This window comes from Hemiscyllium ocellatum, chromosome 31 (assembly GCF_020745735.1).
Source record: "Hemiscyllium ocellatum isolate sHemOce1 chromosome 31, sHemOce1.pat.X.cur, whole genome shotgun sequence".
Classification (NCBI taxonomy): Eukaryota; Metazoa; Chordata; class Chondrichthyes; order Orectolobiformes; family Hemiscylliidae; genus Hemiscyllium; species Hemiscyllium ocellatum.
In genome coordinates this window covers 49,575,604-49,593,280 of record NC_083431.1, presented here as the reverse complement: position 1 = coordinate 49,593,280, position 17,677 = coordinate 49,575,604, and the positions used below count along the sequence as shown (strand labels likewise).

At 43.3% G+C, this 17,677-nt stretch overlaps 1 protein-coding gene across 1 annotated transcript in view; it reads right to left on the bottom strand.

The window, feature by feature from the left end:
• Positions 1–306: 306 nt before the first annotated feature.
• Positions 307–17,677, bottom strand: part of mybbp1a (MYB binding protein (P160) 1a) — a 93,929-nt gene continuing 76,558 nt past the window's right edge. The window contains exons 24-27 of the mRNA XM_060848179.1: positions 13,925–14,038; positions 7,971–8,072; positions 7,285–7,409; positions 307–1,145 (exon numbers count right to left, since the gene is read on the bottom strand). Coding sequence (XP_060704162.1) covers positions 737–1,145; positions 7,285–7,409; positions 7,971–8,072; positions 13,925–14,038 — 750 coding nt within the window. The 3' untranslated portion in view covers positions 307–736. The remainder of the gene's footprint in view (positions 1,146–7,284; positions 7,410–7,970; positions 8,073–13,924; positions 14,039–17,677) is intronic.

Sequence of the window (17,677 nt, the reverse complement as noted above, 5' to 3'; positions counted from 1 at the left end):
ATTTTACATCTGAACAGATGGTGTTGTTCATGTCCTCATGAATGTTCCATTAGAATAAGCCATTCAGCCCTTGAAGGGCTTATGCTCGAAACGTCGAATTCTCTATTCCTGAGATGCTGCCTAACCTGCTGTGCTTTGACCAGCAACACATTTGCAGCTGTGATCTCCAGCATCTGCAGACCTCATTTTTTACCCTCAATTAAGGCCGACTCCCCAATAAACGTTCATCCATGTCTCAATTCCATGTACTTGTTTGTGTTCCTTAATCCCCTGTGACCTTTATTGAAAACAGGCAGCGAACAGAGGTACAGATGATTGTTTTATTTCAAAGTACAACATGAAAGTAACTTGTTTTTAAAGGGTCTGGGGGGCTCATGGCCCTCACACTTCCAGACAAATTTTATATTAGAAATGGTCTCAAAGGCAGGTGAGGCCCTGTTAAAAATAACAGGTATCAATAAAAAAACAGGTAAGACAAGTTATTTTTGTTTGGGGAGGGTGGGGTCATCTAAAGTGGTGTAAAGCGTATAGGGGTTCACTTCTTGGACTCCAACCATTCAATTGTGTTACTTGTCTGATTAACAGTCTAACTATTTAGACATTGGTCATAGGAAATGTTTTAAAACAAACAGAAATCTCAGTCTTCCATTACTGAGTTCGTTCATGACCCAGCGAGTGTCTCCAGGTTCTTCAATACCCTGCAAGGATTCCCTGGCACATCCCTACAGCCCAGTGGTTACTCCGTCACTCTGCCTTTTTGCTTTCTTAGTTTCACGGTCACCCGTTTGCCCAATTTATCACCTTGGCCGACCTCCACTTGGCTGAGCTTGGCCTTTTTAGACAGTGTACCTGACTTCTCCCACGAGTTTCCTTTTGCCCCTTTCTCTGAACTTCTCTTTCTCTTGTTTTGCTTTTGTGTCTGACCTGCAGCCTTTGGAACCTTCCCAGCCTTTGGAGCTCCCTCAGCCTTTCCCATGGAGTCTCTCCCTCCCTCCTGCACCTTCTCCTGAGGCAGGTCTTTCTTCTTCTTCCAGTTCTTCCGTTTTTTTGTCTCTGGGAGAAATCCTTTCTTTTTCTTCAAAGTCTTCTCTTCTTGAGCCTGTGGGTTTTGTGTTGCCTTTTTCACCACCTCCTTCGTGGGTTGCCTGCCAACACAACATTAGCAAAGAACATTTAAGCCAACAAACACTCACTGTGAGACACAACAGTACAGTATCCCAGAGCTGTCAGAACATTTTACTAAAATATATCGGATTGTGTGGGGTGGATACAGGGAGGATGGCTCCTTTGGGTGGACTGATGAGAACAAGGAAACATACGTTAAACGGTTTTTAAGTCAGAGATTAGGAGGCCTTCTTCCTCTTAAGATTATCATTAAGCTGTGGAAGTCTCTTCCCTAGAAATCAGTGGTTGCTGGGTCAGTGAATCCCTTCAATATGGAGTTAGATTTTCGACAGACAAAGGAGTCAAAGGTCATGGGAAGAGCACAGAGTTAAAACCACAACTTTATTGCTGCTACTTTTCCTTCTCATTATTTTCCCCCTGTGCAGATAGGGTCATGAAGTCATAGAGGTGTACAGCATGGAAACAGACCCTTCGGTCCAACCCGTCCATGCCGACCATCTCCGAGGTCTGTGTCTAGTACCAATTTCTAAAACTGGACGTTATTCACTGAAGTGACGTTAGCACGTTGATCAGTGCACACAGACCATTGGAGCAGCTTCGAGGGAAAGCTTCTCATTGAAAATCCTGCTCCTTCAACTCTGGGCAGACAAGAGAATTCCTGCTGCTGAACTTCAACTGAAAATTTTAGTCAGGTAAAAAATGGACACCAGCTCATCATAAACGTACTGAACTTCAACGGGAAAACATAATTGCTAATGTATTCCTGGATTCCATTTGAGCATTGACCTGCACATCAACCTTTCTCCATATTCCTCAGTACTCAAATTCTTTTTATTCTTTCCGCCAAAGTGGACAATTTCGCATTTTCCAACATTATACTCCATCTGCCTGATCTTTGCCCAGCCATTTAACTACCTACATCCCTTTCTGTTGTTGCCACCACAACTTACTTTTCTACCTGTCGTTATCTTTGCTAAATCGAACATGTAAACTTACCTTCAGTTGCTTCATCTAAGTCATTTATAAAAATAGAACATAGCAAAGTACAGCACGATGTTGTGCTGAGGTTTCATCCTAATGTAAAATATAATAACTTAACCAACGCACCCCTCAACTCACTGCTATCCATCTGCATGTCCAGCAGTCGCTTAAATGTCCCCAATGACTCTGCTTCCACCACCACAGCTGGCAATGCATTCCATGCATTCACAACTCTGCGTAAAGAACCTACCTCTGATGTTCCATCTATATTTTTTTCCTAATATCTTAAAACTATGACCCCTCGTACCAATCAATCCTGCCCTGGGGAAAAGTCTCTGGCTATTGACTCTATCTATTCCACTCATTATCTTGTATACCTCTTCCTCCTTCTCTCCAGAGAGAAAAGTCCGAGCTTATTCAACCTTTCTTCATAAGGCAAGCCCTCCAGTCCAGGCAGCATCCTGGTAAACCTCCTTTGCACCCTCTCCAAAGCCTCTGCATCTTTCCTATAGTATGATCAGACCTGGACACAATATTCCATGTGTGGTCTCACCAGGTACCTATAGAGTTGTAACAGAACCTTGCGGTTCTTAAACTCGATCCCCCTGTTAAAACATTAAGGCCCCAGCACTGATGGTTGTGGCACCAACATTCCCCATATATGCCTATTCTTGGTTTGCAGTTAAGTAGCCAATCTTCTATCCATGCACTTTACCCCCCTTTCAATATGGCACTTTAACAAGCGTCTCCTGGAAATCTAAGTACTCAGCAGTTTAGCCACCACATACCACACAACAGCAATACATTAGTTAAACCTGATTTCCCTTTCACAAATTCATACTTACTTTTCCCAGTTTGTTTACACTCTTCCAGGAGCTCTGCTACAACACCTTTAATAGTCGCTTTGGACATCATCCCTGCGAGGTGTTAAGCTCACTGGCTTGCAATTTCATGCTGTCTCCTTTCTTTTGTTGAACACAGATCTAGAGGAGACCATTACCTCACATACAACTTACCATAGTTTCTGCTGCTTTTAGCCACCTGATCAAGTTTACACATGCAACTCATTGGACTTCATGTCAGCAACCCTGGATTTTAGAATTCGTTTCTCTAAGTCATTCAAATATGGTGACAGCTGAGGCCCCAGTACAGACCCCCGAGGAATATTGTTAGTTCTTCCACGGGATGGGGATGTTGCTGGCTGGGGACAGCATTTATTGCTATCCCCCAGCAGCTTTGAGAAGATGGTGGTGAGCTGCGTTCTTGAACCACTACACAGTAAGGAGGTAGAAAATAAAGCCTATAAGGAACTAGATAATGAAGTCAGCGTGACTAAGGGGAAGAGCAGGCAGGGAGCAGATGATAAGCACAAAGGGACACACAAGTGGTCTGAGGTGCATTTGTTTTAACGTGAGAAGTATACTATAATATAGTATAGATGAAATTAGGGTTTCGAGTAGTCCCTGGGAGTATGATGTTATTGCTATTACTGAGACCTGGTTGAGGGAAGGGCATGATTGGCAACAAAATATCCCCAGGATGTAGATGCTTCAGGCGGGATAGAGGGAGAAGTTAAATGGGTGGAGGAGTTGCATTATTGTCAGAGAGGATATCACAGCTGTGCTGAAGGAGGGCACTATGGAGGACTCGAGCAGTGAGGCAGTATGGGCAGAGCTCAGAAATAGGAAGGGTGCAGTAACAATGTTGGGGCTGTACTACAGACCTCCCAACAGCAAGCGTGAGGTAGAGGTACAAATATGCAAACAGATTATGGAAAGATGTAGGAGCAACAGGGTGGTGGTGATAGGAGATTTTAATTTTCCCAATATTGACTAGGATTCTCTTAGTGTTAGAGGTCCAGATGGAGAAGAATTTGTAAGGAGCATCCAGGAGGGTTTTATAGGCAGTATGTAAACAGTCCAACTGAGAAAGGGCCATACTGGACCTGGTGATGGGGAATGAGCCCGGTCAGGTGGTTGAAGGTTCAGTAGGGTATTCCTGATGAAGGGCTTTTGCCCGAAACGTTGATTTTATTGCTCCTCGGATGCTGCCCGAACTGCTGTGCTTTTCCAGCACCACTCTAATCTAGACTTTGGTTTCCAGCATCTGCAGTCATTGTTTTTACCTAGGGGATTACTTTGGGATAGTGATCTCAATTCCACAAATTTTAGAACACTCATGGACAAAGACGAGAGTGGTCCTCAAGGAAGAGTGCTAAATTGGGGGAAGGCCAACTATAGCTAAATTTGGCAGAAGCTGGGGAATGCAGACTGGGAGGAGCTATTTGAAGGTAAAACCACATGTGGGAGGCTTTTAAAGAGAGGTTGGTTAGAGTGCAGGACAGACATGTCCATGTGAAAATGAGGGAAGGAAATGGCAAGATTAGGGAACCACAGACAACAGGTGAAATTGTGAGACCAGCTAAGAGGAAAAAGGAAGCATACATAAGATCTAGGCGAATGAAAACAGATGAAGCTTTAGAAGAATATCGGGAAAGTAGGACCAATCCGAAAGGAGGAATTAAGAGGGCTAAAAGAAATCATGAAATATCTTCAGCAAACAGATTAAGGAAAACCCCAAAATCTTTTATTTATACATAAGGAGCAAGAGGGTAACTAGAGAAAGGGTTGGCCCACTCAAGGAAAGTTATGCATTGAGTCAGAGAAAATGGGTGAGATTCTTAATGAGTACTTTGCACTGGTATTCACTGAGGAGAGGGACATGACGGATGTTGAAGTAGGGGATAGATGTTTGATTAGGTCAAGTCGGCATAAGGAGGGACAAAGTTTTGGGCATTCTAAAAGGCATTTAGGTGGATGGGATCTATCCCAGGTTACTGAGGGAAGCAAGAGTGGAGCCTTAACAGAAATATTTGCAGCATCCTTGAACATAGGTGAGGTCCCAGTGGACTTGAGAATTGCTAATGTTGTCCCCTTGTTTAAGAAGGGTAGTGGGAATGATCCAGGTCATTACAGACCAGTGAGCTTGATGTCAGTGGTACGGAAGCTGCTGAAGAAGATACTGTGAGATAGGATCTATTTACATTTAGAAGAAAATGGGGTTATCACTTATAGGCAACATGATTTTACGCAGAGAAGATCATGTCTTACCAATTTAATAGAATTATTTGAAGAAGTGACAAAGTTGATAAGGGAAGGGCTGTAGATGTCATATACATGGACTTCAGTAGGGCTTTTGATAAGATTCCCCATGGTAGGCTGAATTCTCATGGAGTCTAGGGTGTACTAGCTAGATGGATATAGAACTGGTTGGGTAGCAGGAGACAGAGTAGTAGTGGAAGGGAGTATCTCAAAACGGAGAACTGTGACCAGATGTGTTCCACAGGGATCCGTGGAACTGTTGTTTGTGCTTTACATAAATGATTTGGAGGAAAGCTTAGGCGGTATGATTAGCAAGTATGCAGATAACACTAAGATTGCTGGAGTAGCAGACAGCGAAGGGACTGTCTGAGAATACAGTAGAATATAGATTGGAGAGTTGGCAGAGAAATGGCAGATGGAGTTCAATCTGGGCAAATGCAAGGTGATGCATTTTGGAAGATCTCATTCAAGAATGAACTATACGGTAAAGGGAAAAGCCCTGGAGAAAACTGATGTACAGAGAGATCTGGGTGTTCAAGTCCCTGAAGGTGGCAATGCAGGTCGATAGAGTAGTCAAGATGGCTTATGGCATGCTTTGCTTCATTGGACGGGGTATGGAATACAAGAGTTGGCAGGTCATGTTATGGTTATGAAAGACTTTGACTCAGCCACATTTGGAATACTGCGTACAGTTCTGGTTGCCATATTACCACAATGATGTGGATACTTTGGAGAGGGCGCAGAGGAGTTTCACCAGGATGTTGCCTGCTATGCTAGCTAAGAACAGAGATTGAGTAGATTAGGATCATTTTCATTAGAAAGGTGGAGGCGGAGGGCGGACCTGATTGAGGTCTACAAAATCATGAGAGGTATAGACAGGGTGGATAGCAAGAAGCTTTTTCCCAGAGTGGGGGGGGGCGGCTCAATGACCAGAGGGTTAGGAGTTTAATGTGAGAGGGGAGAAGTTTAAGGGAGATGTGTGTGGAGGGTGGTGCCTGAAATGCTTTGCCAGCAGAGGTGGTAGAGGTGGGCATGATAGCGTCATTTAAGATTTATCTAGACAGATACATGAATGGGCAGGGAGCAGAGGGATATAGATCCTTAAAAACCAGGCACGGGTTTAGATAGACTAAACAGGCTTGGAGGGCCGAAGGGCCTGGTCCTGTGCTGTAACTTTCTTTGTTCACTGCAGCACATTTGGTGCAAGGAGACCCACAGTGCAGGTTGGGAGGGATTTCCAGGATTTTGATCCAATGACATTGAAGGAATGGCAATATGTTTCCAAGTCAGGATGGTAAGTAACTCGGAGAGGAATATCTACTGCCTTGTCCTCTTAGATTTTAGTAGCCTTGGGTTTAAGGTGGTGTCTAAGGAGCCTTGGTAAATTTCGACAGTGCATCTTGTAGACAGTAAACACTGCTTCTACTAAGCGTCAGTGGTGAAGGGACTGAATGTTTGTGGATGTGGTGCTAATCAAGCGGGGGCTGTTTTGTCCTGGATGGTGTCAAACTTCCAGAGTGTTGTTGGAGCTGCACCCATCCAGCCAAGTGGGGGGTATCCAATCACATCCTGACTTGTTCCTTGTAGATGGTGGATGGGCTTTGGGGGAGTCAGGAAGTGAATTACTCACTGCAGAACTCGGACCTAGTCTGATAGCCACAGTATTTCTATGACTGGTCCTGTTCAGTTTCTAGGATGTTGATTACTTGAAATATTCCAATAGAGAACATTCTGTTGGAATCCCAGAATATTTAACTCTCAGTTGTACCCTGGTTACAGCTAGGTCTCTGTAATGGCTACTATATCACATTGGGCAAACTGAATTTGCACTCAAGTGTTTTATTTCTTGCACTACCTTTGTGTGTGCACATAATCACCTTGGCAGTCTTTTAATCACCCTCAGATGACCCACCATGTGGACTTTCTTCCACTTCCTTTCAATGTCAGCTTTTGTAAGATAAGCAATGGCCAGGAAACAGGTTAACAGGCAACTGGCTAAATACTATATTTGATACAGTTTCCAGACTGGGATACGCTGGTTTCAGAAACTGACGAGACAGAAGTTGAAAGTACTTACTTGAATCCAAACAGTTTCATCACATGCCAGTATGTGTTGTTCACCTGTGAGGTCTTGCCAAATTCTTCCAGCTGCCCCAGTGACTGTAGTACAGGCACCAGGACCTTCATTGAGATATCCAAATTCTGCAGAACAAAATGGACAGATTGATCAGCTTTTGACAGTCTGAATAGTGACAATCTGGGAGAGGAACCAAAGCAACTACACACAGGAAGTGACCTTAATGACCTAAAAGTTGAGAAACTAGGATGCAGATTTTCAATATTTACAAGTTGGGAAACATGCGTCTTCACACCTACAGTCCCCCTCTGTCACCTTGTGCCCCTCACTTGCTTCCATTTCTTCTCACGTCACTTCCAATAACCACAAAAGGCAAACCTCAAAAATCAAATGGACAGTCCAGGCCTTGGTTTATTGTCTGATCTGAAAGACAGCATGTCCCATGGTACTGCACAGAATTGCCCAGCTACAAGGAGTGGTGCTTGGCCAGTCTGGCCTCCCCACTAGCAGATCACAACTTCTGTGGTCTTTTAGAATTAGATCACTTAGCCCAAAATACTCATTAACTCCAACTGGTTATTGCTCCCCACTCCTTCCACCTCTGGACTTTGAGATTGAATTCAATTGTCTGCTTTATAACAAATCATTCACAGAAAGGCCGCCGTTTTGAGCATATCATCTCTTACCTGGTTCTTCACAATCTTGTCAAGAAAGGAGATTAGCTTCAAGCAATTTATTATTTTTGCCTGCTCCACCTTCAGTGTAACCTTTGTTATGGTTTTCAAACACTGCGCCGAGAGAAAGGGAGAGGAAAAAAAAGCAAAATGAAATTTTCCAACTCAACCAGAAAATCCTCCCCCGTAACCACGGAATCAGTTTCTTATTTCAGAATATTTGTGACCTGCTAGCTCATCTGTCCGATAGCATCACTTGGTTCGATGATTTGAATATAGTACAAAACTCTCCGCCTCTGGGCCTATTCTGATCTCCTTTAAATCCTCCACTTCCTACAATCCAGTATAGTTGGCCAAGAGCTTCAGGCTCTGCAATTCCCTACTGACGCCCCAGAACGTAACATTGACCACACACATTGCCTGCCTTTAGGGTAGATGGCAATGTTATTAAACGTGAACATAGGTCATTGGTGCTGATGTATGGCTAGATGGCACCAGTTACTCTCACTCAGCCCACCCCACCAACACTGCCAAAGAAGCACTAGTTCCTTGGCCACTGGGTTACACAAATCTCCGCAACATGATGTAGCAAGTACTCAACCCTGGGAGGCAGTACAGCAGAGCCCCATCTCAGCCTATTGCATGCAATTTCCCAGTTAACAGTTAAATGTGGAAATTGTGGCTGACTTTTCATAAAAAAAAGTCACAAAATCAACAATGTGCTTTTAACCTTCCTAATACGTTGGAATCTAATGCAGTTCTTGGAGGAACTCAAAATATATTTCTGCCTCTCCAGTACCCTCATGTCCCCATTATTATAATTACATTGTGAAGCAAAACGATCACTGGGTTCTGCTCCACTGTCCGGCTGAGTGCTTTTCTTATTCATTCATGGGATGTGGGCATCCCTAGTTGGGCCAGCATTTATTGCCCACTCCTAATGGCCTAGAAGGGCAGTGGAGAGACAACCACGATCTTGGGAGTCACACGGAGGCCAGATCAGGGAAAAATGGCAGTTTCCTTTCCCAAAGGACATTAGTAGAACCTGATGGGTTTTTCCCAACAACAACAGTTTGTGTTCATAATTAGACTTTTAATTCCAGATTTGTATTGAATTCAAATTCTACCACCAGCCAGGGCAGGAGTCAAACTCTGGCGCCCAGAACAAGGCCTGGGTCTCTGGATTCATCATCCAGCAGTTACTGGGGCAAATTTCCTCCCTCAATGATATGCATCGTACTATTACGTTCATGTACTTTTTGTGGGAAACGTGCCTGAGCATACCAGACTTGCATACTGGCCGAGAGCTGGCAGACTTTCAGACGATTTAAAGCTGCCTTTACTCCCCATCTATAAACATTCTTGAACAATGCACCTTACAAGGACTGAAAGCCTGCTTGACAATAGAAAACCAAGCTCAGATAAATATTTGGAAGCAAAACAAAGTTAGATAAATATTTTGCAGCTTCCCTGAATTATTTAAGGGAAGTAAGGAATCCAGTATTGTGGAGCATTTCCTCAGAGGATGGAATAAGTTAGATTGAGTCCGTGAGAAGGCAAAGTTTACAAGGACGAAAGAACAGATGCGATGGTTAATTTACTTCCTTATGTTATGTAGAGGCCATTAGGTCAGGCTACTGGTCAGCATGGTCATCTTTTTATCCTTTTCAGTAAGAAATGGAGAAATGAGACTTTGATGGGACAGGGATGAACTAGAATAAGATCCCAAGTTGGAACAAAGGCTCAGAATCTGCTCAACTAATGAGTGGAACAACAACTGTCTCTTATAAGACTAGCCATTGCTCAATTTCAATGAGCTTTTGCAAAGTAAAGTGCTTCTAGTGTGGGATCAAAACGGTGCAGTGCCCTCTACGGAACATTGAGGGGCCAAGCAGGTAACTCTGAATCTCCTTAACAAATCAGACTGAAGTATTATTAACTTCTGAATCAGTCAATTGTTTCTTATTCACTCATGAGAGCGGGTGACTGAACGGGGCAGAATTTATTGACTGTTCCTAGTTACACTGGAGGTGGTGGTGGTGAACTGCCTTTCTGACCACTGCAGTCCATTCGGTGTACACCCACAATGCTGTCAGGGAGGCAATCCCAGGATTTTGATCCAGTGACACTGAAGGAATGGCAATAATGTCTAAGTTAGAATGGTGAGTGGCCTGGAGGGGAACTTGCAGTTAGCACTGTTCTCTTGCTGCCCTTGTCCTTCTACAGTTATCATCATGGGTTTGGAAGGGGATGTCTAAGGAGCCTTGGTGAATTTCTGTAGATGGTACACCTTGCTACTGCTGAATGCAGACTGATGTTTGCGGATGTGCAGCCAATCAAATGAAATGCCTTGGATGGTGTCAAGCTTCTTGAATGTCATTGACAGCTGCACCCAACCGGGCGAGTAGGCTGTATTCCATCACACCCCTGACTGTGCCTTGCAGACAGTGGAGAGGCTTTGGGGAGTTAGGTGATGAATTACTCAGTGCAGGTTTCCTCACCTTTGACATGCTTTTGCTGCCACTGTATTTACATGGCTAGTCCAATTCAGTTTCTGATCAATGATAACCCCCAGGATGTTGTCAGTGGGGATTCATTGATGGCAAAACATTGAATGTCAAGGGGTAGTGGTTAATTTTCTCTTTTTCAAGATGGCCATTTCCTGGCATTTGTGTGGCACAAATATTACTTGCCACATGTGAGCCCAAACTGGAATATTGTCCTGGTCCTGCTGAAGTTACTGCTTCAGCTGTCCAAGCAGTTGTGAACGGTAATGAACATTGTGCAGTTACCAGAGAACATCCCATTTCTAATGTCATGAAGAGGAGAAGGTCATTTACGGAAACATTAAAGGTGATTGGACCTGGATATTTCCCTGGAGAGGGGATGACTAACCTCACAATGTCCAAAACTATTTTCCTTTGTGCCAGGTATGACAAACTGACAGGGACACTTCCCTTGATTCCTATCAACTACAGTGCTGGTAGGAATCCTTAGTTGAATGCAGTTTGATGCCAAGGGTAGTCAAGGGCTCTTTTGTCCATGTGTGAACTAATGAGGTCAGGAGCTAAGACACTCTGGCAGAAACCAAACTGGGTGTCATTGAGCAGGTGATGCTTATAGCAATATTGTTGATACCTATCACTGATGATCAAGACTAATGAAGCAGTAATTGGTTGGTTTGGATTTGTCCTGATTTTTGTGAATTGGGCATGCCCTGAACAACTTTACACATTGTCAGGTGGATGCCAATGTTGTAGCTGTAGTGGAAGAGTTCTGAAGTGCTAATCTTCAAGACCATTACTAGAATGCTGTCAGGACCCATAACCTTGGCAGTATCCAAGGCTTTCAGCCATGTCTTGATATCATCTGGAATGAATCAGACTGTCTGAAGACTGGCACCTTGGAACCTTGAGGGACACGAAAGTTTGGATTGAGAGATGAAAAAATAAGATAAACTAGATAATTTTATAAAAGTCCACACCAATTAAGGGACAAGGTTCTGCGCTTGTAAAAGTTCCTTTTCAGTGTTGAGTAGAATTTGATGTTTGCTCATGGGATGTGGGTGCCGCTGGCTTGGCAAGCTTTGACTGTACTTTCCCAATTGCCCTTGAGAAGGTGAAGGTGAGCCACCTTCTTGAATCAAGGCAGTCCACGTTACCTAGGAACACCCTCAGTGATGTGAGGCAGGGTGTTCTGGGATTTGGACCCAACATGTGTGAAGGAATGGTAATTTTGTCCAAAGTTAAGATAGCACGTGACTTGGAGGGAAACTTACAGGTAATGTTGTTTCTCTGCATCTGTTGCTCTTGTCCTTTTAGGTGGCAGAGGTCAGGGGTTTGGATAGTGCTATCAGAGGATGTGTATGTGTTATAAGTAAATAATATTTATTCAATCATTTAAAAAAAAAGGCACTTACACTAAAAAGGAAAAAGTCTTAACTTTCTGTGCTGTTTCTTGTCGGTATTTAGGTGATGTCCATAAAACCATAAGACATAGCAGCAAAAATTAGACCATTCAGCCCATCGAGTCTGTTCCGCCATTCAATCATGGCTGATAAATTTCTCAACCCCGTTCTACCACTTTCTCCTGATCTATCTCAGTCTTAAGTTTACTCAATGACCTGGCCTCCACAGCCTGCTATGGCAATGAATTCCATAGATTCACCACTCTGGCTGAAGAAATTTCGCCTTACCTTCATTCTAAAAGATCTTCCCTTTACTCTAAGGCTATGCCCTCAAGTCCTAGTCTCTCTTACCAATGGTAACATCTTCCCAACATCTAGTCCGTCCAGGCCATTCAGTATTCTGTATGTTTCAATTTTTCTACACTCCATCGAGTATAGACCCAGAGTTCCTGGGACCATTTTCATGAACCTCCTCTGAACACACTCCAAGGCCAGTACACCCTTCCTGAGATACGGGCCCCAAAATTGTGCACAATATTCCAAACGTAGTTTGACCAGAGCCTCAGAAATACATCCCTACTTTTATATTCAAGTCCTCTCAAGATAAATGCCATCACTGCATTTACCTTCCTAATCACAGACTCAACCTGCAAGTTTACTTTGAGAGAATCCTGGACTAGAATTCCCAAGTCTCTTTGCTTCTGAATTTTCTCCCCATTTAGAAAATAATCCACACCTGTTTTTTCTACCACAGTGCATAACCTCACACTTTCCCACATTGTATTCCATCTGCCACTGCTTTGCCCACTCTCCTAACCTCTCCAAATCCTTCTGTAGCCTCCGTGCTTCTTCAAAGCTACCTGTCCCTCTACCTGTCTTTGTATCATCTGCAAACCTAACCAGAATGCCCTCAAGTTCCTTCATCTAGATCATTAAGGTATAAAGTGGAAAGTTGTGGCCCCAATAGTGAGCCTTGTGGAACATCACTTGTCACCAGCTGCCAACCTGAGAAGGACTCTTTTATCCCCACTCTCTGCCAGACAGCCAGGCTTCTATCCATATTAGCACCTCATCTCTGACACGATGTGCTCTTATCTTACTCAATAACTTCCTGTGCGGCACCTTGTCAAAGGCATTCTTGAAGTTCAGGTGGATAACATCCATTGACTCTCCTTGGTCTAACCTGCTTGTTACTTCCTCAAAGAATTCAAGCAGATTTGTCAGGCATGACCTCCCCTTGACTAAACCACATTAACTTTGCCCTATTTTATCATACACTTCCAAGTATTCAGAAATCTCATTCTTCACAATAGATTCCAGAATCTCCCATGACTGAGGTTGGGCGAATCAGTTTACAATTTTCCATCTTTTGCCTGACTCCCTTTTTAAACGGGGTGTCACGTTAGCGATTCTCAAGTTCTCTGGGACCCTCCCTGATTCTGGCAATTCCTGAAAGATCTCTTCAGCTATATTTGAGGCATTAGTGGTGATCTTTCAGGATCTCCAGAATCCTTAGAACTCTAGGTGTTATCCATCTGGTCCAGGTGATTTATCTGCCTTCTGGCCATTCAGTTTTTCTAACACCTTCGCCTTGGTGATGGCCACCAGACTTAGCTCTGCCTCCTAACTCTCTTGAATTTTTGGGATATTACACCGTTAAGACTGACATGACGTTATTGTTCAGTTCCTCAGCCATTCCCTTGCTCCCTACTACTATCCCTCCAGCATCATATTCCAGTGGCCCAATGTCCACTTTTGCCTCTCTTTTGCCCTTTATATATGTCGAATTCATTTAAATGAGAAATCAAACGGTGAGATGCTGTCATCACACCAGTTATGGTGGAGCAACACATCTTGACCAGCAACTTCAGATTGTTGCATTTACCTGCACATCTGTGCATGCCCAAGTTGCTGAGACTTGTGATTGGTAACAATGAGAGATAACAATTATACCATTAACTTCACAGTCAATTCTGGTCCATTGTCTTAGATTAATCTAATTTTGAGGATTTTTTTTGCTGTTCATTCTTAATGTAAAAGCCTTGAATAAGTCAATCACCTGTTTAACCTGATTGATGATTTGATTGACAGTTCTTTCCCCTTCATGATCTATCAAGGTATTTTTCACCTCTTGGGTCTTCAGAGCTTGTTGGACAAGGAGACAGGCCAGGCCCTGTAGAACAGGAAAATGAAACTGGTTAGTGATCCAAACAACATGTTTCACCAAAGGTACCTTCCCGCCGACTGTCCTCATCTGTGCCTCGAGTAAAAGCTATTCTACATGAGTTAGCAAAGCTGACAGAGTTGGAAATAAACAAGTCACACATTAGTATCAAAGAGGTAATGTCATTATTAATGGTTCCCCTGTTTCATCCTCAATGTACTTGTCAAGTACAAAATGAGTCCAATGTCACCACATTATCTAATGCTTCATTCAACAGAATTAAATGAATCCCAAAATCTGCAAATACTGACTACAGAGATAGGAGATAAATGCCAAGTTCAAATGGTAGATGATCACCCAAACAGATGTCAAAAACAAACGGAGAATTTTCAGGATTGTCATTTCGCGAACTTGCAAAATGTGGATTTTAGCGAGTGTGCCATTCTCTTGATGACCAGAGTTCATGTTTCTAAAGCTAGAGCTGTGAAATAGTGGGACATGCAAGTAAACTGTAGACAGGCCAACTGATTGCACTATTGTGCAGGATGCATTCATGTGTCAGACAAAGATTTCTGTATTATAATTTGTTGTCTGGAAGCACAGAGATACAGGACAAATGCTTTTTTTAAAAAGAAAACTACAGCGGGGAAGTCTTACCCTGCTATGTAACATGGAAATTGGTACTTGTTGTTGAAGACAGGATTTCATATACAATGTACTCAGGATGTGAATGTTTCACCTTGGGATGGATAATTTAAGCTGGTTATAGTATCATTGCCTAGGTGAGGTGTGACTGAAATCTTGTTATGTACCTGCACCATCTCTGAGGAGAAAGTGAGGTCTGCAGATGCTGGACTATCAGAGCTGAAAATGTGTTGCTGGAAAAGCGCAGCAGGTGAGTCAGCATCCAAGGAACAGGAAATTCGACGTTTCGGGCATAAGCCCTTCATCCTGATGAAGGGCTTATGCCCGAAACATCGAATTTCCTGTTCCTTGGATGCTGCCTGACCTGCTGCGCACCATCTCTGATGCAAGTTTAACCATCATTTTAGGAATCCAGTGACCCATTGATCTGCTCTAGCCATCTTCCATAACTTAAAGCAGACAGATTTTATTTGTTGTAAATGTGGAATAATTATTTGAAACAGATTCAAGAATTAAAGAGTCATAGAGATGTGCAGCATGGAAACAAACCCTTCGGCCCAACTTGGCCATGCTGATCAGATACTTAAAAATAATGTAGTCCCATTTGCCAGCGCTTGGCCCATATCCCTCTAAACCTTCCCTGTTCATGTACCCACCCAGATGCCATTTAATGTTGTAATTGTAGCAGCCTCCACCACTTCCTTTGACAGCTCATTCCATACACGCACCACTCTTTGTGAGAAAAAGTTGCCCCTTAGGCCCCTTTTAAATCTTACCCCTCTAGTTCTGGACTCCTCCAAGGCAGGGAAAAGACGTCCTCTATTTAACCTATCCATTTCCTTCATGATTTTATAAGCCGTTATAAGGTCACCCCTCAACCTCCAACACTCCAGGGAAAACAGCCCCAGCCTATTCAGTCTCTCCCTATAGATCAAAACTTCCAACTCTGGCAAATCTTTTCTGAGCTGAAAATGTGTTGCTGGAAAAGCGCAACAGGTCAGGCAGCATCCAAGGAACAGGAGATTCAACGTTTCGGGCATAAGCCCTTCTTCAGGAATCTTTTCTGAAACCTGTCAAGTTTAACAACATCCTCCCTATAGCAGGGAGACCAGAATGAAACACAATATTCCACAACTGGCCTAATCAATGTCCTGTGCAACCTCCCAACTCCTATACTCAATGCCCTGACCAATAGAAGAAAGCATACTAAACGCTTTCTTCACTATCAATATCTATCAAGCTATGAACCTGCATTCCAAGGTCTCTTTGTTCAGCAACACTCCCAAAGTATATAAGTCCTGCCCTGATTTTCTGTTCCAAAATCAGCACCTCACATTTATCTAAATTCAACTCCATCTGCCAATCCTCTGCCCACTGGCCCATCCGTTATAATCTGAGGTAACCTTCTTCGCTGTCCACTACACCTCCAATTTTGGTGTCATCTGCAAACTTTCTAACTATACCTCCTATGTTCATTTATTTACACAATAAAGCAGTGGACCCAGCACTCATCCCGTGGCACTATTGGTCACAGGCCTCCAATCTGAAAAGCAATCGTCCACTACCACCTTCTGTCTTCTACCTTTGAGCCAGTTCTGTATCCAAATGGTTAGCTCTTTCTGTACTGTGGGATCTAACCTTGCTAACCAGTCTACCATGAGGAACACTGTTGAACGCCTTACTAAAGTCCACATAGATCATGTCCACTGCTCTGCTCTGAGCAATCCTCTTTGTTACTTCTTCAAAAATCCCAATCAAGTTTGAGAGATATGATTTCCCACGCACAAGCCAATCTGTCCTTGCCTTTCCAACTACATGTACATCCTGTCCCTCAGGATTCCCTCCAACAACTTGCCCACCACTGATGTCAGGCTCGCTGGTCTATAGTTCTGTGGCTTGTCCTTACCACCTTTCTTAAATAGAGGTATTACCTCCAGTCCTCCAGCACTTCACCTGTGACTATCGATGATCCAAATATCTCAACAAGAGGCCCGGCAATCACTTCTCTAGCTTCCCACAGAGTACACCTGATAAGGTCCTGGGGATTTCTCCAGAATTTTCTGTTGTAGATGTCCGACATTAAAAAAAATTAGTCCAAAGGATGTGGGCATTGTCAACAAGACCAGCTACCCATCCCTAGACTATACTCGAGCAAGCCATAGTCCTCAAATACGGAAGTCCACCTGGGATTGGTTCAGTACATTTGAGTGGCTTGCTAGCTCATTTCAGAGGGCAGCTAAGAGGCATCCAGATTGTTAGTAACCATCCCATTAGTATGGCAGCCGTCTTCCCTAAAGAATGAGCAAACCAAATGGGTTTTTCTGACAATTGAGGAGAGCTTCACGACCATCGTTACGGAGACCAGCTTTAATACCCAGATTAATCGATTTAAAATGTTAGATTTAAATTTAATGAATTATCAGTTTCCACAGTGGGAAATGAAACAGTACCCCCAGATCATTAACCTAAGCCTCTGGTTACTAGCTCAGTGACTGTACTAATCATTTAGCTTAAACAAAGCGATTGGAAATGAAATATTTACTGGTTTTTGGAGTGAACTATTGTCAACAGTGCAGAGAAAGGTCAACACTCTCATGCTTGCCTTGCACAGGAGTAAATATTAGTTGAGGAGAGACACCATTGAGTTTATGGGAACTGATAGCTCATTCTTAGAACACTGCTTGGAAAGACACAAAACTGTATCAGCTACACAGTGATACCACTTAATTTGGGGCAGCAGTACATAGCTGCTCCAAGAGCTTAGTACAAAAGACTAACATACTGGTAAAGTGTTGAGGGAATGCTGCACTGTCAGAGATTGTAACCTCGGATGAGACACTAAAGCTTGAATTGCCCCTCTCAGGTGAATATCAAGAATACTATAAAAGTACTCTGAAGATCAGCAATTTTCTCCAGTGTCCCAGAATAGATCTGTCTGCATCACAGTTGCAGACCATCTAAGCGAGCAGTTTAGAGTGATCATTGCTAGTAGTACCACCACCC